General features: G+C 39.1%; 1 protein-coding gene across 7 annotated transcripts in view; it reads right to left on the bottom strand.

Moving 5' to 3' along the window:
• The window catches only part of akt3a (v-akt murine thymoma viral oncogene homolog 3a), a 367,050-nt gene continuing 343,835 nt past the window's right edge, over window positions 1-23,215 (bottom strand). For all 7 annotated transcript variants that reach the window (XM_041216730.1, XM_041216711.1, XM_041216701.1 and 4 more), the window contains 2 exons: window positions 13,012-13,114; window positions 1-1,973 (listed from right to left, as the gene is read on the bottom strand). In XM_041216730.1, coding sequence (XP_041072664.1) covers window positions 1,888-1,973; window positions 13,012-13,114 — 189 coding nt within the window. In that variant the 3' untranslated portion in view covers window positions 1-1,887. The remainder of the gene's footprint in view (window positions 1,974-13,011; window positions 13,115-23,215) is intronic.

The raw sequence follows: 23,215 nt of genomic DNA on the forward strand, positions 1-23,215 counted from the left end.
TTAGTAAGTAGTAAGGCTACACAACCCAATAGCGGATTGATGTAGTGCTTTATTTAAGCAGTCTGTAAGAAGGAAAATAATGTGCATCCCTATCATATACATTTATGTGTAAAAATACTAAGGATGTACAGTGTACAAAAACATTTTGTTGCAGTTTTTCACATCCTTGTGGGTCTTATACTTAAAGGAAATAAACAGTTAAATTTTACCAACAGTAATACAGTTCACTAAGGTTCTTAGTCCCTTCTGCTTACAATCCTTAACCATATGACTAGATCTTTATGCATTTAATGATAGAACTAGCAAGGTCAAGAACTTTCACAAATCCTAGGCTACACAAGAGGCAAAATTAATGACCAATTTAAGAATTTAAAATAAATACTTTACATCTTTTTCATGCTCATCTGTAATACACTACTAGTAGCAGATACAGGAAGTTCTATTTTAGACAGTACAAATAGTAGCAGCAAAGTGTGTACATTGAGGTGTAATATATAGACCCTGCAGTTAGTAGAGGACCCCACCTTGTCACCTTGCCAGTATACTGTAGTAGCAATGCATTGCCTCAACAAGGAATGGTAAACCTTGTGAAGCTGCAAATAAGGTGAATACATGTGTTATAGTCATAAAAGCATTTAGATTCAAAATGCCACAGGAATGTGACAACAAATGGATTAGTGTTAAAGCAAAGCTATGGAATCTTCACAATCAAACAGGAATGGCCTGTTTGCCCAAAGATGGCTGCAGTACAAGAGGGCATACTCAGTCAGGTAAGGTCATTTCAGACTGAATCCTTGAAGATCTAGACTTTGCACAGTAAATATATGAAAGCCAGTAAGCTAAGCAAAGTACAAAACCTTATGGATTGACAGTATGAAAAAACTTGTACAAAAAAAAACTAGCACTGTAAAGTCGGTCAACCACCATCATCTGCAAACTTCCAGTAATAACTCTTCACTGATGATGGAATTTCTGACACAAATGATCATTACTACTAAAAATAAATACTACATCTGTTTAACATGTGTACATTCAAAATTAACACCAAAAAAAATAGCTAGTCCACAAGTTTACAGGCAAACATTGCTGTTTACCAACCAAGGCTGGATGGCACAAATACTCCACCCACATAAATTTGGTGAGAATCATAAATCTGAACACTATGCCTGTCTATATTCTTTAGCCATCATAAAACATACACAGGCAGAGGTGTGGAGTATCCAAAGTTGTAAAAAAAAATCTGCGATTGCACTTGATAAGTCTATAACAAGTCTGCTGGACTGACTAAAGTTGAGCCTTCAGGTACATGGGTTGGTACTAACTTTAACATTGACAGGGATTGAGTCCTGGCAACTGATCACAAATACCCATTTTCAGCCAGCTATTAGTGACACCAGCTCATTTCTTCAGTGATATGTCGAACAAAAACCTTGCATACTTGCCATACATCACAAACAAATGCTTGCTATGAACAGCAGAAATGAATATAACAAAAGGTACACAAGTTGCATCAGGTGCTTAAATTTCATTTTTTGTCATTATTGTGAAATTTTGCCAAATGCCTTCTTCAGCCTCTATTAAAACTCTGTTCCATTTACAGGCTGAAATGCATAAATGCTGCATCATGTACAATACATCCTATTAGGACTTCATATGTTTAAAAATACTCTTTGCAGGACATTATGTCAAAATAGTAGGAGGTAACAGCTTGAATCTTCAGACTGACATTTAGATTCATGCAAAAAACATTCAACTCGAAATGATTCCTGAAGATGCCCTGCCTCTGAAATCAAGTATAGCTCAAACTCTTATATTGTTCAGGAATGATTTCCAGTGATACACCATGACGACAGCTGAGCAGCAAAAAAACAGAAAAGACTTGATGTCCTATTCTCTTCCACTGGCAGAGTATGAGAACTGGGGGAAATGTGGCCGTCTTTCATTGTCCATGCAATCCATACCATCCTCATCATCTGCAAACAATCAAAAAAAGTTATCTTTCAGGTATTTATTTAATGACAGATTTTACCAAGCTTTTCTTCAGAACCTTGATAACTTGCAGTTTTTCTTTAGCATTTCTTGAATCTGAATTGTTTAGGATTCTGCTCCCTTTATGATTATATATCCCACAGGATATATTAAAAAGTATTCTAGCAAGCCACACCAATTAACCAATACAACTGCTAGTTTTAGTTATACATTAAAACAATTCAATAACAATTAGGACTAGAATATAAAAATAGAAAACGCTGGAGAAACTCAGCAGATCTGGCAGCATCTGTGGCGAGAAAAACAGAGTTAATGTTTCAAGTTTATATGATTTCTTCAGAGCTGAGCAGAGCTTCCCAGCTCTGAAGAAGAGCCCTATGGACTGGAAACGTTAACTCTGTTTTTCTCTCCACAGATGCTGCCAGACTTGCTGAGTTTTTTCAGCATTTTCAGCTTTTATTTCAGATTTCCAGCACCTGCAGTATTTTGCTCTTATTTTAGGACTAGAATATACTTGCTGCATCATAATATGAGAATACTTAGAACCAACATGTTTACATGAAAAGAAAATTTTCATTACATCCAATATAAATCCAATTTCCCAGGCACAATATAACACAACTTCTTGTTATTACAGCTAATAGGCTGGCACTTAATTATATGCCCAGAGTCAGATTTTCAAGCTTCTAATGACCAGCAGAGGTAAAAATATTATAATAAATATTATATCCATTTTTACTTGCGCCATATCAAAACCTACATTTATCTGGTAGTATCTGAAATTTAACATTTGTTTTACAATAACATCACTCATAACATAAAAACACGCATACTGTTTAGTACAAATTGGAGACTTGCATCAACATTGTAAAAATAAATTACTTTGTGCTAATTGAGGCAGCCTGTTTCTAACTTAACAGCACATTAGATGTATTTTGAAGGAAAGGTTTGATATAGTAAGCTTTGACAATTTTTCAAAAGGAAGCTGAGACAATGGGTGATAAGGATAAAAATAACAGGTGCCCTTCCTTTGGCTCCTTGTGTTACACATACAAAACTGTTTCTGTATTCAATCCTTGCTCTCAATTGTTTGAACTTTAGCAGTAATGTGTTGCTCTTAGAAAATTGCTGCATGTGGTTCAGGGTGCTATTCTGCTTCTCCCTGAAAAGGAATGAAGTGATTCTGGAAATAACTGTTGTTACAGTATTTGAAAATAAATTTGCTACATGTATTGGCAAAAGTAGTTCTAAAAATTCAGAAGAGTTTTACCTTTTCCTAAAATTCTAGTCACTGCAGTAGATGGACAAATATATTTGCCCACCCTCTTCGAATCCTCAAGTTTGTATTGACATGATACAAAGAACTGATACATAAAACATGATAAAAATAGATGATAGTAACACTATCTGGAATTAATATATGCTTCACTTGATTTTTTTATTCCTTCATTGTGTTGATTCTAATATTAATTGTTGTATTGTAATAACTGCAGATACACTTTCATTCAACTGCTACCTGATACTTTCATTATGCTGGGTCAGCAGCAGATACAATTCCTTAACGTTAATTAACCATGTAGAAATTAAATGCTGCATCAATTAGACAACTTATTTTCCCATTAGTTGATGCAGTGGGAGGGGATTTCAGGCACATTTTGTGGCAAACAGAACTTCTTTTACAACACTACAAAATAAATTGGTGCATGTTGCCAGCCAAAATCAAAAATAGGGAATTTTAAACACTGAAATGTATGTATTATCTGAAGTGCAGGCTCCATTAGTGCAAGAGCAGTGATTTATCTTAATAAAATGGAAAATATGCAAAATGAAGGTTTGCCACCCGTTGATCAACCAACAGTCATAGCCCATGTCCTTGACATTGATGCTGAGGTTACAGAAATTTAAAACCTGAAACAAGCCACTGGTTTCCTCAAGACAGGCACCAGAATGAATGGTTCAATATAAATCAATTACTAATTTCTTCAGTTGAGCAAATCATACTTTAAAGAAAATGTTGTCCTTTAGCAATGACAAGCAAATCTGCAATTATTTGGGTATCCGACCCTTTCCTGTTAATTCTATTTATACTAATGAGATCAGTCACACTTCATTGCCCTTGTGTGTACACAATCAGATTAATCCTTTATTTTTTAAATATGATAATAAACTCAGTTTTTGCTTCTGGAATTGTCAAAATGTATATTGGAAAATCTGTATGAATATTATACTCTCGAGCTTAGTGTTCTCCTTAGCTGGCAATGTATCTCAATTCTGACAGATTCCTGGGTTTCAGGCATATATCTCATGATCACAAGTACAAATATATGGTGATTCATCCCTGAACTTGCTCAGAAGTCAATGGCCAACATGACTCTATTATATCATTGTTTTCTTGCTGGTTATATGTATCTCATACAGAAGTGGCAGTATAATGACACAGATAAACCTAAAGAACTTAAACTGTATATTTTGCTGCTATATTGAGATGGAAAGTTTGTTTTGTAATTTCTTTTATTTTACTTTACGAATCTCCACACACCCTCCTTTCTGGATTGGGGAGGAAAAGAAACAGTTAACCAGCTCCAAGAATCTTCTTTTTATTTATTCTTTCAAGGGATGTGGGCATCGCTGCCCATCCTTAATTGCCCATGAGAAGGTAGTGGTGAGCCACCTTCTTGAACCACTGCAGTTCATATAGTGTAGGTACACCCACAGTGCTGTTAGGAACAGGGTTCCAAGATTTTGATCCAATGACAGTGAAGGAACGACGTTATGGTTTCAAATCAGGATGAAGTGCAGCTTGGTGGGAAACTTGCCTATGGTGTTCTCACGTGCATCTGCTGTCCCTGACATTCTAGATGGCAAAGGTTGCAGGTTTGGAAGGAACTGTTGAAGCAGGCTTGGTGTGCTGCTGCAGTACATGTTGTAGATCATACACACTGCTGCCACTCAGCATTGGTGATGGAGAGGGTGAATGTTGAAGGTGATGGATGGTGTGCCAAACAAGCAGAATGCTTTGTCCTGGATGGTGTTGAGCTTCTTGAGTATTGTTGGAGCTGCTCACATCCAGACAAATGGGGAGCATTCTATTACACTCCTGATTATGTGAAAATGGATGTTATTTAATATTTTTGGGATTATGGTTGTATTCTGCAAAGAAGACAGTGTGTGTGTATGTGTCCATGGTTTATTAAACTGGGGGAAGGTTCATAGAGACAGCTTGTCTATGGCAATTGAAAGGTGAAAGGGAAAGGTGCTAGATGCATGTATTTGTAATGAGAGGGTATGATGAAGTTGAATGTACAAGTAAACAGGTCGGGTTTTAAAATTTGCATTGAGAGGTAGGGACTTGACTTATAAGCTGTTGAATTTCAAGGGGTAGTAGAGATGACAAGGGATTTTTACAATTTACAAAGGTTTCATAAGTATACAAGGGAAGGTTATTCATTTTATTTGACCTGAAATTGGAGGCAATAGAAAGACATGAAAGATTTTTATATCTTGGAAAAGTTGAGTTCAAAGAGGTGCTGAGGACAATGGAGTCTAGGATTAAAGGGAAAAGAAGATATTTAAGGAAAGATGTTTAGTTGAGTTGAGATGGCTGTTTGGGGGTGATGTCCTGAGACCAGCTCTGTACTGAGAAAAGTTGCGAATGTGAAGCAGCAATCCAGTTTCAAGCCAGAGAAGTCTTTGTTTTCAGAAAGCAGTCTGTTTCTCACCTTCATTTGATTTCCACAGCAGAGTGAAAGAAAGTGAAAAGGCATGTGGTATACTTTATTAAAATAGCAGCAGCTTTTGCCTTGGGTAGTATTACTGGATTTCTGCGGTTAAAAATCTATAAGGGAGCTGTTGCCAAGTAGCTTACTTATATGTTTTGACCAAGTGGGTTTTTTGGGGAATGTTTTGTAAGACTATTTAAGACCCTAGGATGAAGTCCATCAGGGCCTGGGGACTTGTCAACCCACAGCTCCAACAGTTTGCTCAGTACCACTTACCTGATGATTGTAATTTTCCCCAAGTTCCTCCCTCCCTCCCATTTCCTGATTTACAGCTATTTCTGGGATGTTACTTAAATCCACTATAGTGAAGGCCGATGCAAAATACCTGCTCAATTCATCTACCATCTCCTTATTTTCTATTATTAATTCCCTAGACTCAATTTCCATAGGATTAACACTCACTTTGTTAACTCTTTTCTTTTTTAAATATCTATAGAAACTTTTACTATCTGTCTTTATATTTCTAGCTAGCTTCATCTTGTACTCTAATTTTTCCTCATCAATCCTTTGATCATTCTTTGCTTCTTTTAAATATTTAGTCCAATCTTCTGACCTGCCACCCATGTTCGCATAATTATATGCTTTTTCATTAAGCTTGATATTATCTTTAATTTTTTTAGTTAACCATGGTCCTCCCCTTGGAATTCTTTTCTCAGTTGGAATGTATCTATTCTGCATTTTTGGAAATATCCCCTTAAATGGCTGCCAGTGCATCTCTATTGACCTATCCTTTAACCTAATTTGCCAGTTCACTTTAGCGAGTTGTGCTTTCATGCCCTCATAATTGCCCTTATTTAAGTTTAAAATACTAGTTTCGGACCCACTCAAACTGAATGGAAAATTCAATCATATTATGATCGCTGCTACTTAGGGACACCTTCGCTATGAGATCATTAATTAGTCCTATCTCATTGCACAATACCAGGTTTAGTATAGCCTGCTCTCCAGTTGGTGCCAGAACGTGCTGTTCTAAGAAACTATCCCAAAATCATTATGAATTCCTAGGCTACCTTTGCCTATCTGATTTTCCCAGTCTATATGAGATTAAAATTCCCCATGATTATCGCAGTACTAAGCTCCTATTATTTCTTCCTTTACATTCCATCCTACCATATGGTTACATTAGTGGACCTGTAAATCCCTCCCAGCAATGACTCCTTACCTTTATCATTTCTCATCTCTACCCGAACTGTTTCTACCTCATGGTTTCCTGAACTTAGGTCATCCCTCTCGACGGTGCTAATACCATCATTAATTAATAGATCAACCCCTCCACCTTTTCCTAGTTTCCTGCCCTTACTAAATGTCACGTACCCTTCAATTTTCTGGACCCAATCTATGCAGCCATGTTTCCGTAAGGGCTATCAGATTGTACTTATTTATTTTTGTGCCCTCAGTTCATCCGTTTTGTTTTGAATGGTATGTGCATTCAGATACAGAGCCTTTAGTTTAATCCGTTTATTATTTTTGTAACCTCCAGTCTTATACGCTGATTTACTCATAGATTTGTACTCCCTGTACTCTGTCCCTTTCCATCATGGTCTGTTTATCATTTCCCCATTATTACCTTTTTTCCTTGCCTTTTCTCTGCTCTTTGATTTACCACATATTTCCAAATTTGATCCCTTACCCCCACTATTTAGTTTAAAACCCCCACTACCTCCCTAGTTATGTGACTTGCTAGAACACTGGTCCCAGCACGGTTCGGGTGTAGACCATCCCAACAGTACAGCCCCCACTTTCCCCAGTACTGGTGTCAGTGCCCCACAAACTGGAATCCACTTCTTCCAAACCAGTCTTTGAGCCTGCAATGAGGTCAGGAGCTGAATGGACTTGGCAGAACCCAATTGTGCCTCTTACAGCAGGTTATTGCTGAGTCAGTGCCACTTGATAGCACTGTTTTTTTTTTTAATTTGTTCACAACATGTGGGCTTCGCTGGCTGGGCCAGCATTTATTGCCCATCTCTAGTTGCCCTTGAGAAGGTGGTGGTGAGCTGTCTTCTTGAACCGCTGCAGTCCATGTGGTCTAGGTACCCCTTACATCGCTTTGCAGATGATGGGGCAGTAAATGGCTGGATTGGATTTGTCCTGCTTTTTGTGGACAGGACATACCTGGGCAGCCACATTGCAGGGTAGATGCCAGTGTTGTAGCTGTACTAGAACAGCTTGGCTAGGGACACAGCTAGTCCTGGAGCACAAGTCTTCAGTACTAATGTCAAAATGTTGTCAGGACCCATAGCCTTTGCAGTATTTGGTGCCTTCAGTCATTGGTATCATGGTGTGAAAAGAATTGGCTGGACTGGGATCTGTGATGTTGGGGTCCTAAAAGGAGGCCGAAATGGATTATCTACGTTACTTCTGGTCGAAGATGGTTGAAAATGCTTCAGCCTTGTCTTTTGCACTGATGTGCTGTGCTCCATCATAATTGAGAATGGGAATATTTGTGGAGCCTTCTCCTCCTGTTAGTTGTTTAATTGTTCACCACCATTCAAGACTGGATGTGGCAGGACTGCAGAGCTTAGATATGATCCATTGGCTGTGGGATCACTTAGCCCCATCTACCACATGGTGTTTATGCTGTTTGGCATGCAAGTAGTCCTATGTTGTAGCTTCACCAGGTTGACACCTCATTTTTAGGTATACCTGGTGCTGCTGCTGGCATGCTCTCCTTCACTCTTCATTGAACCAGGTTGATCCCTGGCTTGATGGTAATGGCAGAGTAGGGGAAATGCCAGGACATGTGATAAATTGCACTTGATTACAATTCTGCTGTTGCTGATGGCCCATCAAGCCTCATGGATGCCCAATTTTGAGTTGCTACATCTGTTCAAAATCTGTCAGATTTAGCACAGTGGTATTGCCACACAACACGATTAAGCGCCTACTCAGTGTGAAGACAGGATTTCATCTCCACAGGGTTTGTGCAGTGGTCACTCCTACCAATCTCAACCAGGCATTAAGCAATGCATAACAGCATTCAAAGGCAACTGGCCCTCTGATTTCTGCTCTGTACCAGTTAGGAAGAAGCCTTTTTGTCACTTAAATTGACAGCAAAAACTTGCTATATAAAACACGGATTGTAAACACACATCCTAGCATGCTATAGCATGTTGCAAAATTTGACTAAAAGATGTCACTTTTTTTTCCTCCATCCCCAGTAAAGGATCCAGCCTCCATTCTAAACTTAACCGTTGAATATGAACTGAAGCCTATTAAGTTCACTGCAACTCCAACATACTGTTTCACCATGCCACACTCCAAGGAACCAGTTTTTTTTTTGTATTTTTAATGTGATAACAGGACTGAACAGGTTTTTCTCATTCCTTTATTCTTACGATATTATGCTGAGTATCTACGCCTCAGCCATGTATGTGTGGGAGGAAATATCTCAGGAAAACAGACAGCAGGATTAAGTCAGGTATTGATATTGACTTGATTGTCTTCCATCAACTAAGCCTTTGTGCTTAGAACTTTGTAACAGCTCCATGCCAGAACAACCTCTATTCAAATATACAACATCTCTGCCTGTGTTGCTAATACTTTTTTTTATTCTTTCAAGAGCAAGGCCAGCATTTGTTGTCCATTCCTAATTGCCCTCGAGAATCACTACAGCCCATTCCGTTGCAGTTTGGCTTGCTAGGCCATTTCGGAGCGCAGTTAAGAATCGACCACATTGCTGTGGATCTGGAGTCACATGTAGGCCAGGCCAGGTAATGAGGACAGATTTCCTTCCCTAAAGGACATTAATGAATCAGATGGGTTTTTACGACAATCGATGATAGTTTCATGGTTCACCATTACTGAGACTAGCTTTCAATCCAAGTTTGGATTCAGCACGGTAATCAGAAAAGAATGATCTATATTTTGATCTCACAATGAATATGTTGAGAGGCTTTTTACAACACTTAGGGGAAACTTAATAAAAATATTTTCTTGATATATATTAATGACCTAGCCTTGAATGTACAGGGCACAGTTTCAAAATGTGCAGATGAGAGAAGTATCATGAACTGTGAGGAGAATAGTGAGAGACTTCAAGAGGACATCACAGGCAGATGGAATTGGTGGGCATGTAGCAGATGAAAGTTAATGCAGAGAAGTGAGAAATGGTACATTTTTATAGGAAGAACAAGGAGAGGCATTATAAAAAAAAAGACACAATTATGAAGGGGGTGCAGGCACAGAGGAACCTGGTGATATACATACCCAAATCACTGAAGGGCTGAAAGGTCACAACCCAAAATTTTAACTCTTGTTTCTCTCTCCACAGATGCTACCAGACCTGCTGAATATTTCCAGCATTTTCTGTTTTTTTTTAGATTTCTAGCATCTGCAGTATTTTGTTTCTGGAAGTTACAAATGTACGTTTACAAACCTTCGGTTCGGCCTCAACTGGAGAATGGTGTCCAATTCTGGGCACCACACTTTAAGGAGGATGTGAAGGCTGAGATGATGAGAGGATGCAGAAAAGACTACGAGAATGGTTCCAGGGACTTCAGCTACATGGATAGATTAGAGCAGATGGGGTTGTTTCCCCTTAGAGAAGAGAAAATTGAGAGATTTGATACAAGGATTTAAAATCATGACAGGTCTAGACAGAGTAGATAGGGAGAAATGTTCTCATTGACACTAGGGTGGAGAATCAGAGGGCAGTGAATTAAGGTGATTGGCAAAAGAACCAATAGCAACATGTAGAACGCTATTACGCAGCAAGTGGTTAGGGTCTGGAATGCACTACTTGAGATGTGGTGGAGGCAATCAGGGCTTTCAAAAAAGGAAATTGGATAATTAACTGAACAGAAAAATTCTGCAGGACTACAGGGAAAAGGCAGGGAAGTGGGAACAGCTGAGTTGTTCTAGCAGAGAGTTGGATTTTGAGCCCCAGCTTCACGCAGTCTTCATGGATTAGGAAACTGAGGGCATTCGTGGCCAGGTTTTGAATTTCTCCCAGGATAAGAGATCATGTAGTCAGGAAGATGGTGGAAATTCACTCATATAATGATGAGTTTTACTGATCACCCTATCTCACCCATAATATTTATTATCTTTCTAGCAAAGGTGCAAATTCATACTTTTCGGTTGTATAAAAACCAGCCGCTTTCAATTCTCCGTCACGGATAGGCTGGCAAAGGAGCTTGGGTCTCCTTGGGGATTGAGTCAGTTCAAGAAGGGCACACCTCGGAACAGAGACAACTCTGAGAGATTCAGTATTTTGAGGGCTGAGGCAGTTATGTGATATTTCAGAAACCTGGTGCACTTAAGAGAACTGACACCCCTACAGCATTAATTCTTTTCAGCTCCACCAAACTGTGCAAGCCAAAAGAAAGAAGAGGCTTGCATTTATAGATCGCCTTTCACCATCTCAGAAGCTCCAAAGTGCTTTAAGCCAATGAAGTGCTTTTGAAGTGTATTCATCGATGTGATGCAGGAAACACAGCAACCATAGCACACCAAAAGGGCCACAACCAGGAAAGAGGTAGCAATCAGATAATCTATTGCCTACTGCTTCAGCTCAATGGTGTAGCTGAGTTCAGACATTTGTATGCAATTCCTGGTACCTTGGGCCGTGCCACTTACCTCATAAAACACATAGTACCATTCATTCAAAATTATCCAGACTTAGGAGAATGATGTCAAAAGAAAAGTTAATCTGAGCTGAGCAGTTTAAAGTACATATAAATAGTGAATTACAATAGAGCATGGTATACTTAAATATAGTAGTTATATCATTCAAGTTAGATATAGCAAGAATGTCAAAATTTAACTCATTGTGGGATATTCTGCATATTTAAAGTCATGTTTAGACATTTGAATTCTTTTATACAATTTCATGCTTGATACAATTAAAGACTGAGCAGTGATCTGATTAATTTGAGTTCCATAGGACAACTTTATACAACTTCACAATCAATTGTAAAATGTCGATAAGAGTTAATCTAGTCACAATTTAAGAATGCTCAGCTCATAAAATGTGATTATTACTGTATATAAAATTAACATTTTAAAAACATAAAATCAAGTACTTTTGCCTCAAGAACATTAGTACACTGGTACATTTCAGATAATTTACTTTGATACAAAGTTTGTGTAATAAAAGTGAATTAATTTCCCCAAACAAAAGCTAATTTTAACTACAAATATGGCAACTATAGTAGATTTGGAGTAAATTAAACCTACATTTTCAAATATTGTTTTCATTTATTCCAAATCTTCAATATGTTACTTTCTTGAATACAGATTCTGGTAAATTCGTAGGCCAGAATTTTAGTCCTTCGTTGGTGGGTTTTTCAGCATTGGGGCCCATAAAATTCCATGGGTGGCCTTCCTGCTGCCTGCCCCGATCTGCCTGCAATTTTATGTGGGGTGTGCAGCCTGCCTGGCTTCACCCGATTTGAGACAATTGGCCTCTAAAATGCTGCTTCCACCTGGCCTCAACTTTGAGACTGCCAGGAGGGATTCTGGGGGTGGGGATAGGCTCAGCAGGTCAACCTTCACAGGCTTCCCTCAAGGGCCCCCTTTTCAAATTCTGCACCCCTCCCCAAGGTCTGCCCCGACAGGTGCTCCCTCTCTCCCAGGCCTCTCCATAAAGATCCCCACCTCCCCATCCTGCCATGGGATTCCTCATGCTTACTTGGTCCTGGATTATAGGACTTGGAATAAGGGGATGTTTGTAGTCCCAGACCAGGCCATTGCTGCCGTTAGTGCTGCCAGGATTACAGAGCTGCCATGGCAGATCTCTCAGGTGGGACTTCCACCCAAATGGTGGGCAGAAGCCCATCCTTCAGCCAATTAATGTTCCTTTAAGTTTTAAATGGTTGTGGGGCTGCTGTGATCAGTGGGGATGCATTACCCACTGACCTTTGGATGGCGGGGCAGGAAGCCATGCCATCTAAATATTCTTGCCTATAGAAATAAAAAAGTTTTGTTGTAAGTCCAGTTTCCATGCTCCTGCTCTTCCTGCAACCTGCTTTAGCAATACAAATTTATGTTCATTTGCCATGTTCGTCTCACCACACTAGAATGAAGCCAAAGGTGGTAAATTGAATGTAGCATAAACATTAACTTAATAATGGAGCTGGAAATGAAGTTCTAAAAGCTTCAATTTTCAGTAAGCTCAAGGTTAAGATCTTTACAGAAAGGACATGTTAGGCAGAACCACATTTACAACCTCATGCTATGAGCTAAAAAATACTGTTACACATGATGCAGAAAGAAGTATTGACTATTTTGCATTGTTACTTACATTTTTCAGGAGGAGTTATTGTAATGGTCTGAGCTGTGAACTCTTCATCAAAATATCTTGTATCTGTCTCAGATGAAACCTGAGGCTTGAAAGGAGGCAAAAGCTGTAAGAGAGGAGGGAGAAAATAAAAGGAATACAGATGGTTACTGATAGGACCAAGCACTTCTCAACTACTCAAATCATCACAGTTACTCCATTCATGGCTATTTATATATGAAGATATTTAAAATATAATTATGAACTGTTAAGATCTCAGTTAGAGACCAGTAACTTTTTTAAAAAAAATTCCAAAATCTCAGTTATTGACTGAAAGAATGAAGCCACAAGGTTCAGCAATTTAAAACAAGAATTTTTACTGCACAAGAGTCGAACAAAGCAAGCACTAAATATTATCTTAGGTAACTACCTATACTTTAAAACCCAGAAGCAACATAAATTAAACATGAATTAACAGGCACATTGCAGTCAATTAGAAACTATAAACTACACATTAAATGGCAGATACAACTAAGACAGATCTTATGAATTGGCTCTGCAGTTTACTCAGCTTATAGGTCATCAAACTCATCACAAAGTCCTTCAAAACTCAGTCTTCCTTACAAAGGATTTCAGCTTCTCTCCTTCTCGGAGCTAGCCTGATTCCTAGCTGAGAGTAGCACATAACCAATCTGAGTTCCAAGGTCATGGTCTTCACCAAAAATGGCACACGTCTGCAGAACCTCCTCAACTTGGTCTGGATGGCACAGATCCAATGTTATCTTCAGGTAACAGAAACGCGTGCAGCAACAACATATTTGCTTATTCTCAGCTTCTTGATCTAGCCTCTGGCTTCTTCACCATGCCTGCACTGCACCATTGAACGCCAACTTCCACTGTGCTCCGATGGCTCGGTCTCTTTTCATATAGTTTCAATGAGAAGTTTTGGCTTCCAATTCTCAGTTTCAATCTCGAGTTTCCTTAGCAACTGGGAGGGTCAGATTCCCTTTTCAATTAGGGTCTGTCTCAAAAGATACAACCTTAGTCCTAGGCCCAACCATCTTCAGCTGCTTCATCAACGACCTTCCATCCATCATAAGGTCAGAAGTGGGAATATTCGCTGTTGATTGCACAATCTGCAGCACCATTCACGACTCCTCAGATACTGAAGCAGTCCATCTCCAAATGCAACAAGACTTGGACAGTATTCAGGCTTGGGCTGACAAGTGGCAAGTAACATTCATGCCACACAAGTGCCAGGTAATGATCATCCCCAACGAGAGAATCTAACAATCGCCTCTTGACATTCAATGGCATTACAATTGCTGAATCCCCCACTATCAATATCCTGGGGGTTACCATTGACCAGAAACTGATCTGGACTAGCCATATAAATACTGTGGCTACAAGAACATGTCAGAGGCTAGGAATCCTGCGGTGAGTAACTCACCTCATAGCTCCCCAAAGCCTATCCATCATCTACAAGGCACAAGTCAGGAGTGTGATGGAATACTCCCCACTTGCCTGGATGAGTGCAGCTTCAACAACACTCAAGAGGCTTGACACCATCCAGAACAAAGCAGCCTGCTTGATTGGCACCCCATGAAAAAATATTCACTCCCTCCACCACCGATGCATAGTGCTAGTAGTGTACACCATTTACAAGATGCACTGCAGGACCTCACCAAGCCTCCTTTGGCAACACCTTCCAAACCCACAACCACTACCATCTAGAAGGACAAGGGCAGCAGATACATGGGAATACCATCACCTGGAAGTTCCCCTCCAAGCCACTCACCATCCTGACTTGGAAATATATCACCGTTCTGTCACTGGGTCAAAATCCTGGAACTCCCTTCCTAACAACACTGTGGGTGTGCCTATAACACATGAACTCCAGCAGTTCAAGAAAGCAGCTCACCACCAACTTCTCAAGGGCAATTAGGGATGGGCAATAAATGCTGGCCAAGCCAGCGATGCCCACATCCCATGACTGCATAAAAAAATTCCATCACAGAGCCACATCTGTTCAGCTATCACATGTGACCTTTGAATGCCTATGCACTAAGGGCAAATTTCAAACCTCTGCGCAAACATCCCACGGTACTGCCTGCCTGGATTACTGAGCCAAAATGTCAAAGGCCTTTTTGAGGCTGCAACAGAATTAAAATAGTACATTAAGCACAAAACTGTAGGCTTCTGTAACTAATCTAGCAATCATGATTAGACAAAGGAAGGTTCTACCACATAAGATTCCTTCTTCTAATAGGTTCCAAGACTGCAACCCTCAACTGATATGCATAGAAATTCGACAGAGCTCAAAGCTGTGACTTTGAGACCTTCAATAATCTATTTGAAGCCTGATAACTGCAGCTGAAAAATTTCCCAAGTACATTTTTGAAACAGTTAGCTGTACAAAACTGGTATAGTTAAGGGCAAACTTCCATCACCCCATCCTCGAAATAGATTAAACTGTTCTTCCCATTAGTTGGGTTTTTTTTCTTTCTAAACCAGTAAACAAAGACCAGAAGTTCAGAATATGTAATTAATGTTGCCAATTAACATAACCAACAGAGACTGAGAAGGAAAATACATTTTGCCTCAGTAAGCAATGGGGCTTCTACACTATACCAGTCCTGTCCTGACTATTTTTAGGTGCCTATCAAGAAAATATCGAAGTGGAGTTCTAAAATTCTTCAGAAAACATTCCAATCGTTGAAAAGCATCATGTAAAAAAAAAACTTGTATGGCAGTCCCCAAATAGAAAACTCTTACCTGGCTATATATTTGATATCAATTCCCATATGTTAATGCTTTATTTTGTTAAGCAGAAAATCTATCAAAACTAAAGTTTTGTTGTTTTTTTTTAAAAAAGAGTGCCGATCTGTTGCAAACCGATTTCGGTATTAACATTAGGGGACTTCACACCAGCATCTGCACCTGACTCAAGGTTTTGGATCTTCCCAGTGGCTTTTCTCACAAGCAACAAGTCTGATTTAAAACAAAGTATTATAAAGCATTTCCTTGTTCTTCTTGTTTTTGGTATGTTTTACTTTGTAAGAATTCTGTTGCGCATTGAAATGCTTGATGTTATACATTGAGAGAAGGTAACGTATCACACATATCTACTTAAGTGAATCAAAAGTCTTGCAGCAACATTTTAAACTCAATGCTATTTCTTCAACTTTACACAATTGTTCATAGTATCTTAAAATAACACAAAGGTAGAATTTAACTTCAATTCCAGGTTTTTACGTTCAAAATCTTAAGCATAAAATCCAGAATAACACATTTTTTAATGGACTTTTCTACCTGCACATCCACCTTTAAAGATATTTGTATCCACATTCTTAAGTCTCTTTCTCTTCCTCAACTATGGCAAAGTTCTTACCAATTTGTATATGCTTCAATGAATATACTCTACAATGCATTTCTTTGTATTTATTCTAATGACTGTATGTCCTGCAATTTTGCTCAATTCACCGTAAGAAAAAAAGTTGTAATTTATATATTTTTTATGGCTTCTGGATGTCCTGAAGTGTTTTGTAGCCAATCACTTTGAAATACAGAAACTAATTACACATGGTAAGGTCACACAAACAGCAATAAGATAAAACTACAGGACAATCTGTTTTTAACTTTAGTTGGCTACAAAATTGGGAAAACTTTAATTCTCTTCTTTGGGACCTCCATTTAGCTTGTACTGAAATATCAGGCTAGATTATCTATTCATGGACCAACATGTTCTAATGAGGGCTGACACATGCCCCCTAATTTGATTTTTTTTATATTCATTCATGGGATGTGGGCATCACTGGCCAGGTCAGCATTTATTATATATCCCTAGTTGCCGCCTTGTTCAGAGGGCATTTAAGAGTCAACCACATTGCTGTGGGTCTGGAGTCACACGTAGGCCAGACCAGATAAGGACTGCAGATTTCCTTTCCTAAAGGGCATTAATAAACCAGATGGGTTTTTACAACAATCGACAATGATTTCATGGTCATCATTAGACTATTAATTCCTGATTTTTATTGGATCCCTCCATCTGACATGGCGGGTTTTGAACCCGGGTCTCTGGATTACTGGCCCACTACACCATCACCTTGCCATTACTATATAAATGAATTTAATTACTACTCTTCCTGAGCTCATATTCAAATCATTGGTATAATGAAATGGAGGCACTCAACACAGATCAGTATCTTTATCTACTCTTTGCTTTCTACTTCCAAGCAACCTTTGTACATATAGCCATGCACCTTTTCCATAACAAACCTCTTATGTAGAGCCATTTGAAAATGTTGTAAAATACCCACAGCAAACCCTTTATCTGTACATAAACTGGGAATTCCTCAAAAATTTTAGTTAAATTAATCAATTCTAATCTACTTTTTATATATCCTTGTTGCATGCCCCAATTATCAATGCCTTTCTGTAATCATTAATTTTATGCTACATCCTGGACTCCTGATGTCTGCCCAAAAACTAAGGGGGTCTTTTTAGAGCTTCAAACATGAGGAAGCCATTTTACTATCTAAAACTGTCAAGTTAGTTAGCAAGTAGGTTGAGTCTCCAAAAATATTTTTTAATCCTGGCTAAAACCAGCATTCTATGGCAAACACCTGAAGTTGTAAACAGTAATTTTATGCATGCTAAGGAGCCTTTATAAACTTGACTCCATTTGATTTGTGACATTTAGATGATTAAAGCCACTCCATAACATACAAAGTGTGGTTTATCATAAATTACATATCATCTGTAAAAATTACCACCATTAAAAATTATCCACAACTAAGATTGAACACAATCAGTACTGGGATTTGGTAACATAGTAGTTAAGATACTGAACTAGCAACCTAGAGGTTCAGGGTTTAAATACTATGTTCAAAATACAGTTTACGCTTAATGGTCTCTAATTTGGCCTCACCAGCCGCTCAGTTGTACAAACATTTGTTACTCACAAGGTAACAAAGCATTTTGTAATAAAGTCTTGCCAGTTTCACACATTTTGGGAAAAAAAAAGAAATTTACAACTGATCACAGAGGTTTCCAAAATCAGCTAACCCATTGATGATACTTGATGAATTTACATAGAAAACATTAAAGTCAAACATCATATCTCAATATGCAAAAAAAAAATTTTTGATTACAACCTGACTGCTTACATTCTTCATTAAAAAATAGGATACCACTGATGATCCTGATCACTTCATAAACATTGAATCTGTTTACCAGTTTTGACCTTGATGGTGACATCATGAATTAGTAACATCAGGGATATTTAAGCCGAGCCCAACCCAACATCCAAAAATAACAGAAAATGCTGTAAATGCTCTATAGGTCTAGCAACAGCTGTGGAGGGAGAAGTAGAATAAACATTCCAGATCGATGACCTTCATCAGAACGGGGACAGGTTAGAATGTAATAGGTTTTAAGTAATGGCAGGGGAGTGGGAGTAGTGAAAAAGAACAAATGAAAAGGTTTGTGATGGGCTGAATGGTAGAAGAGATTAAATAACAAATGTTTGATTTTGTAAGGCCAAAGGGAGGTAATGGGACAAGTAAAGAAACATAAGGTGTAGATGACAGAATCATGAATAGTTGCTGTCTGAAAGCAAAAGAACAAGAGAGAAACTAACATTAGGGATCACTGAGGAATGATAAGGAACTGTAATGAAGACTGATTTCCCCAAGGTCTGTGAAAAGTTGTACCAACCTGTTAGTGTAATACCTAAGAACATCTAATATAAGATGACCAGAAGAAAAATTCAGTTTACCGTCTTGAGTCATCGCATGAGACCCAGGGCCGGATCCCTGCTATTGAGTCCTGTAGCTCGAGTCGGGAAATATCACAAGTCAGCAGAAATGCTTGGCATAAAATGCCTCTTTACACACTACTTTCACTCTGGGGAGGAGGCGCTGGGACAGTGTTGGGGCGGGCAAAACCGGAAGTGCATTGGAGGCAGCCACAATGGCAGCTGAATGCCAAGGCAGGTTAAAATTATGAATGAGTGGCTTCTTTCTAAGCAGCTTCATACATGCCATTATTACCATGGGGTTCATGAATTCTGTACATAGGGATACTGGGTGAATGGGCAACGAACAACCATGAGTTGGCATGGAGGATTATGAGGGGCCATTGGGGTGAGTTGGGGGCATGTGTTGGCATGAGGCATGAGCAAGAACTTTTGTCATTACCTTTCAACTTCCTGATTTGCATACCAGAAATAGAGGGTAACCTAGGGGCTAAAAAGAGTGAGGAAATTAAGGTAATTAATATCAGCAGAGAAAAAGTAGTGGAGAAACTTAAGGGACTAAATCTGACAAATCCCTGGGACCTGATTACCTACACTATAGAGCTCTCAAAGCGATAGCTATGGTTTTCCAAAAATCCTTAGATTCAGGACTAGTCCCATTAAATTGGAAGTTGGCAAATGTAACACTGCTTTTCAAAAAATGAGGGAGAGAGAAAACAAGGAACTACAGGCCAGTTAACCTAACATCAGTCATTTGGAAATGCTGGAATCTATTGTTAAGGAAGTCTTAATGCATTTAGGAAATGATAGAATGATCAGAATAAGTCAACATGGTTTTATGAAAAGGAAATCCAGTTTGACAAATTTGTTAGTTTTTTTGAGGAGGTAACTAGCAGGGGAGATAAAGGGGAACCAGTAGATGTAGCATATCTGGATTTCCAAAAGGCTTTCGATAAGTTCCTCACAGAAGGTTAATAGGCAAGATAAGGGCACATGGAGTTGGGGTGATATATTAGAATGGGTAGAGGATTAAGTAACAAACAGAAAACAGCATGGGCGTAAACAAGGCATTTTCAAGTTGGCAGGCTGTTACTAGTGGAGTGTCACAAGGGTCAGTGCTGACCCTCAGCTATTTACAACTTAATAATGATTTAGATGAAGAGACAAAGACTAAGTTTGCTGACAATACCAAGCTAGGTGGAAAGATAAGCTGGGGAGTACATAGAGGGACCACAAAGAGATCCAAACAGATTAGGTGAGTGGACAACAAGATGGCAGGTGGAGTATAATGTGGGGAAGGGTGAAGTTATTCACTTTGATTACAACAATAGAAAATCAGAATATTTTTTAAAAGGTGTGAAACTTGTAAGTGTTGATGCTCAGAGAGACTTAGGTATGCTCATACAAGGAATACTGAAAGTCGGCATGCAGGTACAACAAGCAATTAGGAAGGCATATGGCATGTTGGCCTTTATCACAAGGGCTTTGGAGTGCAGGAATAAAGAAGTCTTGCTACAGATGTCCAGGGTTTTGGTGAGATCACATCTGGAATTTTGTGTACAGCTTTGTTCTCCATATTTAAGGAAGGATATACTTGTGTTGGAGGAAGTACAACACACGTTTACTCATAGGTCCCTGGGTTGACAGGATTGTTCTATAAAGAGAGGCTGAGTAAATTGGGCCTTTACTGTCTGAAATTTAGAAGAATGAGAGGAAATCTCATTAAAACATGCAAGATTCTGAAGGGACTTGATAGGGTTAGATGCTGAGAACACGTTTCCACCTTTTGGGGAATCTAAGATGCAGGGTACAACCTCAGGAAAAGGGGCCGATCATTTATAACTGAGATGCTAAAAGGTTAGTTAAGAAAAAAGTGGGACCCATCAGAGATGAAGATGGAAACTTGTGTGTAGATGCAGAGGCTGTGGGAAGGGTTTTGAATGAATATTTTGTCTCCATGTTTACAATGGAAAGGAAAGGGAAGATGTTGCTATAGTTGTCCAAGAGGAACACTGTGAGATATTGGACGGGATAGTCATAAAGAGGGAGGAAGTGGGTGATAAGTCACCAGGGCCAGATGGATTGTTTCCGAGGCTGCTGAAGGAAGTCAGGGAGGAGATAGCAGATGCTCTGAGGATGATTTTTCAATCTTCACTAGATACAGGGGAAGTACCAGAGGACTGGAGAAATGCAAACGTAGTTCCATTGTTTAAAAAGGAATCAAAGAAATGCCAAGCAATTATAGGCCAGTTAGTCTTATATCGGTGGTGAGCAAATTAGTAGAATCAATCCTGAGAGATAGGATTAACGGTCATGTGGAAAGGCATGGACTACTCAGGGATGGTCAGCATGGATTTGTTAAAGGAAGGTCTTGCCTCACAAATTTGATTGAATTATTTGATGAAGTGACAAGAAGGGTTGAATGAAGGTAGTGCAGTGGATGTTGCGTACATGGATTAAAGGCATTTGACAAGCTCCCACATGGCAGATTGGTCAGGAAAGTAAAAGCCCAGGGTAGTGTGGCAAACTGGATAAAAGATTGGCTTTGTAACAGGAAGCAAAGGGTAATGGTCAATGGATGCCCTTGCGAATGGAAAGTTGCCTCAAGTGGTCTTCCACAGGGCTCGTTGTTGGGACCCTTGCTGTTTGTGTTATATATTAATGCTTTGGACATGAACCTGGGGGCACAACTGGGAAATTTGCAGATGACACAAAGATTGGCCGAGTAGTGGATAGTGTAGAGGATAGCCATAATCTCCAAAACAATATAGATGGGTTGATGGAGTGGGCAGTAAAGTGGCAGATGTATTTTAACATAGAGAAGTGTGAGGTCATACATTTAGGGAGGTCAAACAGTTACAGGGATTACACAATAAATGGGAATACACTAAGAGGGGTAGATGAAGTGAGAGATCTTGGCATACAAGTACACAGGTCCCTGAAGGCAGTTCAAGTAGACAAGGTTGTAAAGAAGGCATATGGAATGCTCTCCTTCTTTGGCAGAGGGATAGAATATAAAAGTAAGGATATAATGTTGGAATTGTATAAAACACTGGTGAGACCACAAGGAGCTATGAGGAGAGATTGGATAGGTTGGGGTTAATTTCCTTAGAACAAAGAAAGCTGAGATTGAGGTGTACAAAATTATATGGGGAATAGATTGGATAAAATTGTTTCCCTTGGTGGAGAATTCTAGAACCAGGGGACATAGATTCAAGATAAGTGGCAGAAGGCGTAGGGGGGACATGAGGAAGAACTTTTTTTTACGCAGAGGGTAGTGGGTGTCTGGAATTCGCTGCCCAAGTTGGTGGTAGAGGCAGAAACTCTAAACTCTTTTAAAAAGTACTTGCATCTGCACCTTAAGTGCTGTAAGCTGCAGGGCTATTGGCCAGGTGCAGGAAGGTGGGATTAGAAAGGGCACCGTGTGCCCTCAGGCTGGCATGGACAAGATGGGCTGAATGGCCTGCTTCTGTGCTATAACTTTTCTATGGTTCTATCTCTGCCTCCCTAGCCCTCTTGCCTCTTTAATGATGCCCCTTAAAATACTCTATCTAGGTCATCTGCCCTATTATCTCCTGATGTGGCTCAGTGTCATATTTTATTTGATAATGCTCCTATGAAGCTTGGGACATTTTACTATGTTAAAGTTACTACATATATAATTACAAGTTGTTGTTGAAACTGCTCAATTTACCTATTGGCTTGAATCCCTACTCTTTTGTGTGCACAAATCAAAAAGGATTCAGTAGGTACTTCAGTTTTATTCAGAAACTCTGCCACTGCCTATATCCAAGCACATACACGTGCCACATGGAGCAAGAACTTTTCCTGCCATTGCTCCACTCAGCTCCCAGCATTCATTTGCAGAACATTACTAAAACATGTAGGCAAAAATAAGGTACACCTGTCATTGGTTTAAAATAGACAAAACAATCTTCAGTAACAGAGCCACACTGATTAATGCAGGATATTTCCATGAGGCTGCAGTTACTTCCTGTCGGAAAGGACTTCCTTTTGAAATAATATTTCATCAGTCCCTGACATAAAACTGAGGTAAGGAAAGTAAGTGAAGTAGAAGGATCAATACTTAACCTGCCTCTTGGCAGGTTAAACAACAAATAGTATTCATTTGCTCTTTTATAGAAAGCACAAATGCACTGGGCTGATGGACACAGTGAGAAAATAAAATTAAACTAAACTTTGCTTTATATAAAATATAATTTGCTTTATTCTTTTTTAGGTTTCCTATTTAATTAATTGTCTTTTAACTAGGAAAGCCTACACTAAATTTCTTCACAGCTTTCTTCCTACACTGCTCTGCACTTATCCATCCATTACTCTTTTTGTTAGATCATGCCAACTTTTTATACTCGGAAGTTCCTTGTTCTGCCATGACAGCCTAATCTATTTGGTGAACAGCTAGAAAAGTAAATTTCTGTGTTCATGAAATTCAATGTCAGAAAGATTTTG

This window comes from Carcharodon carcharias, chromosome 2 (genome assembly GCF_017639515.1).
Source record: "Carcharodon carcharias isolate sCarCar2 chromosome 2, sCarCar2.pri, whole genome shotgun sequence".
NCBI lineage: Eukaryota > Metazoa > Chordata > Chondrichthyes > Lamniformes > Lamnidae > Carcharodon > Carcharodon carcharias.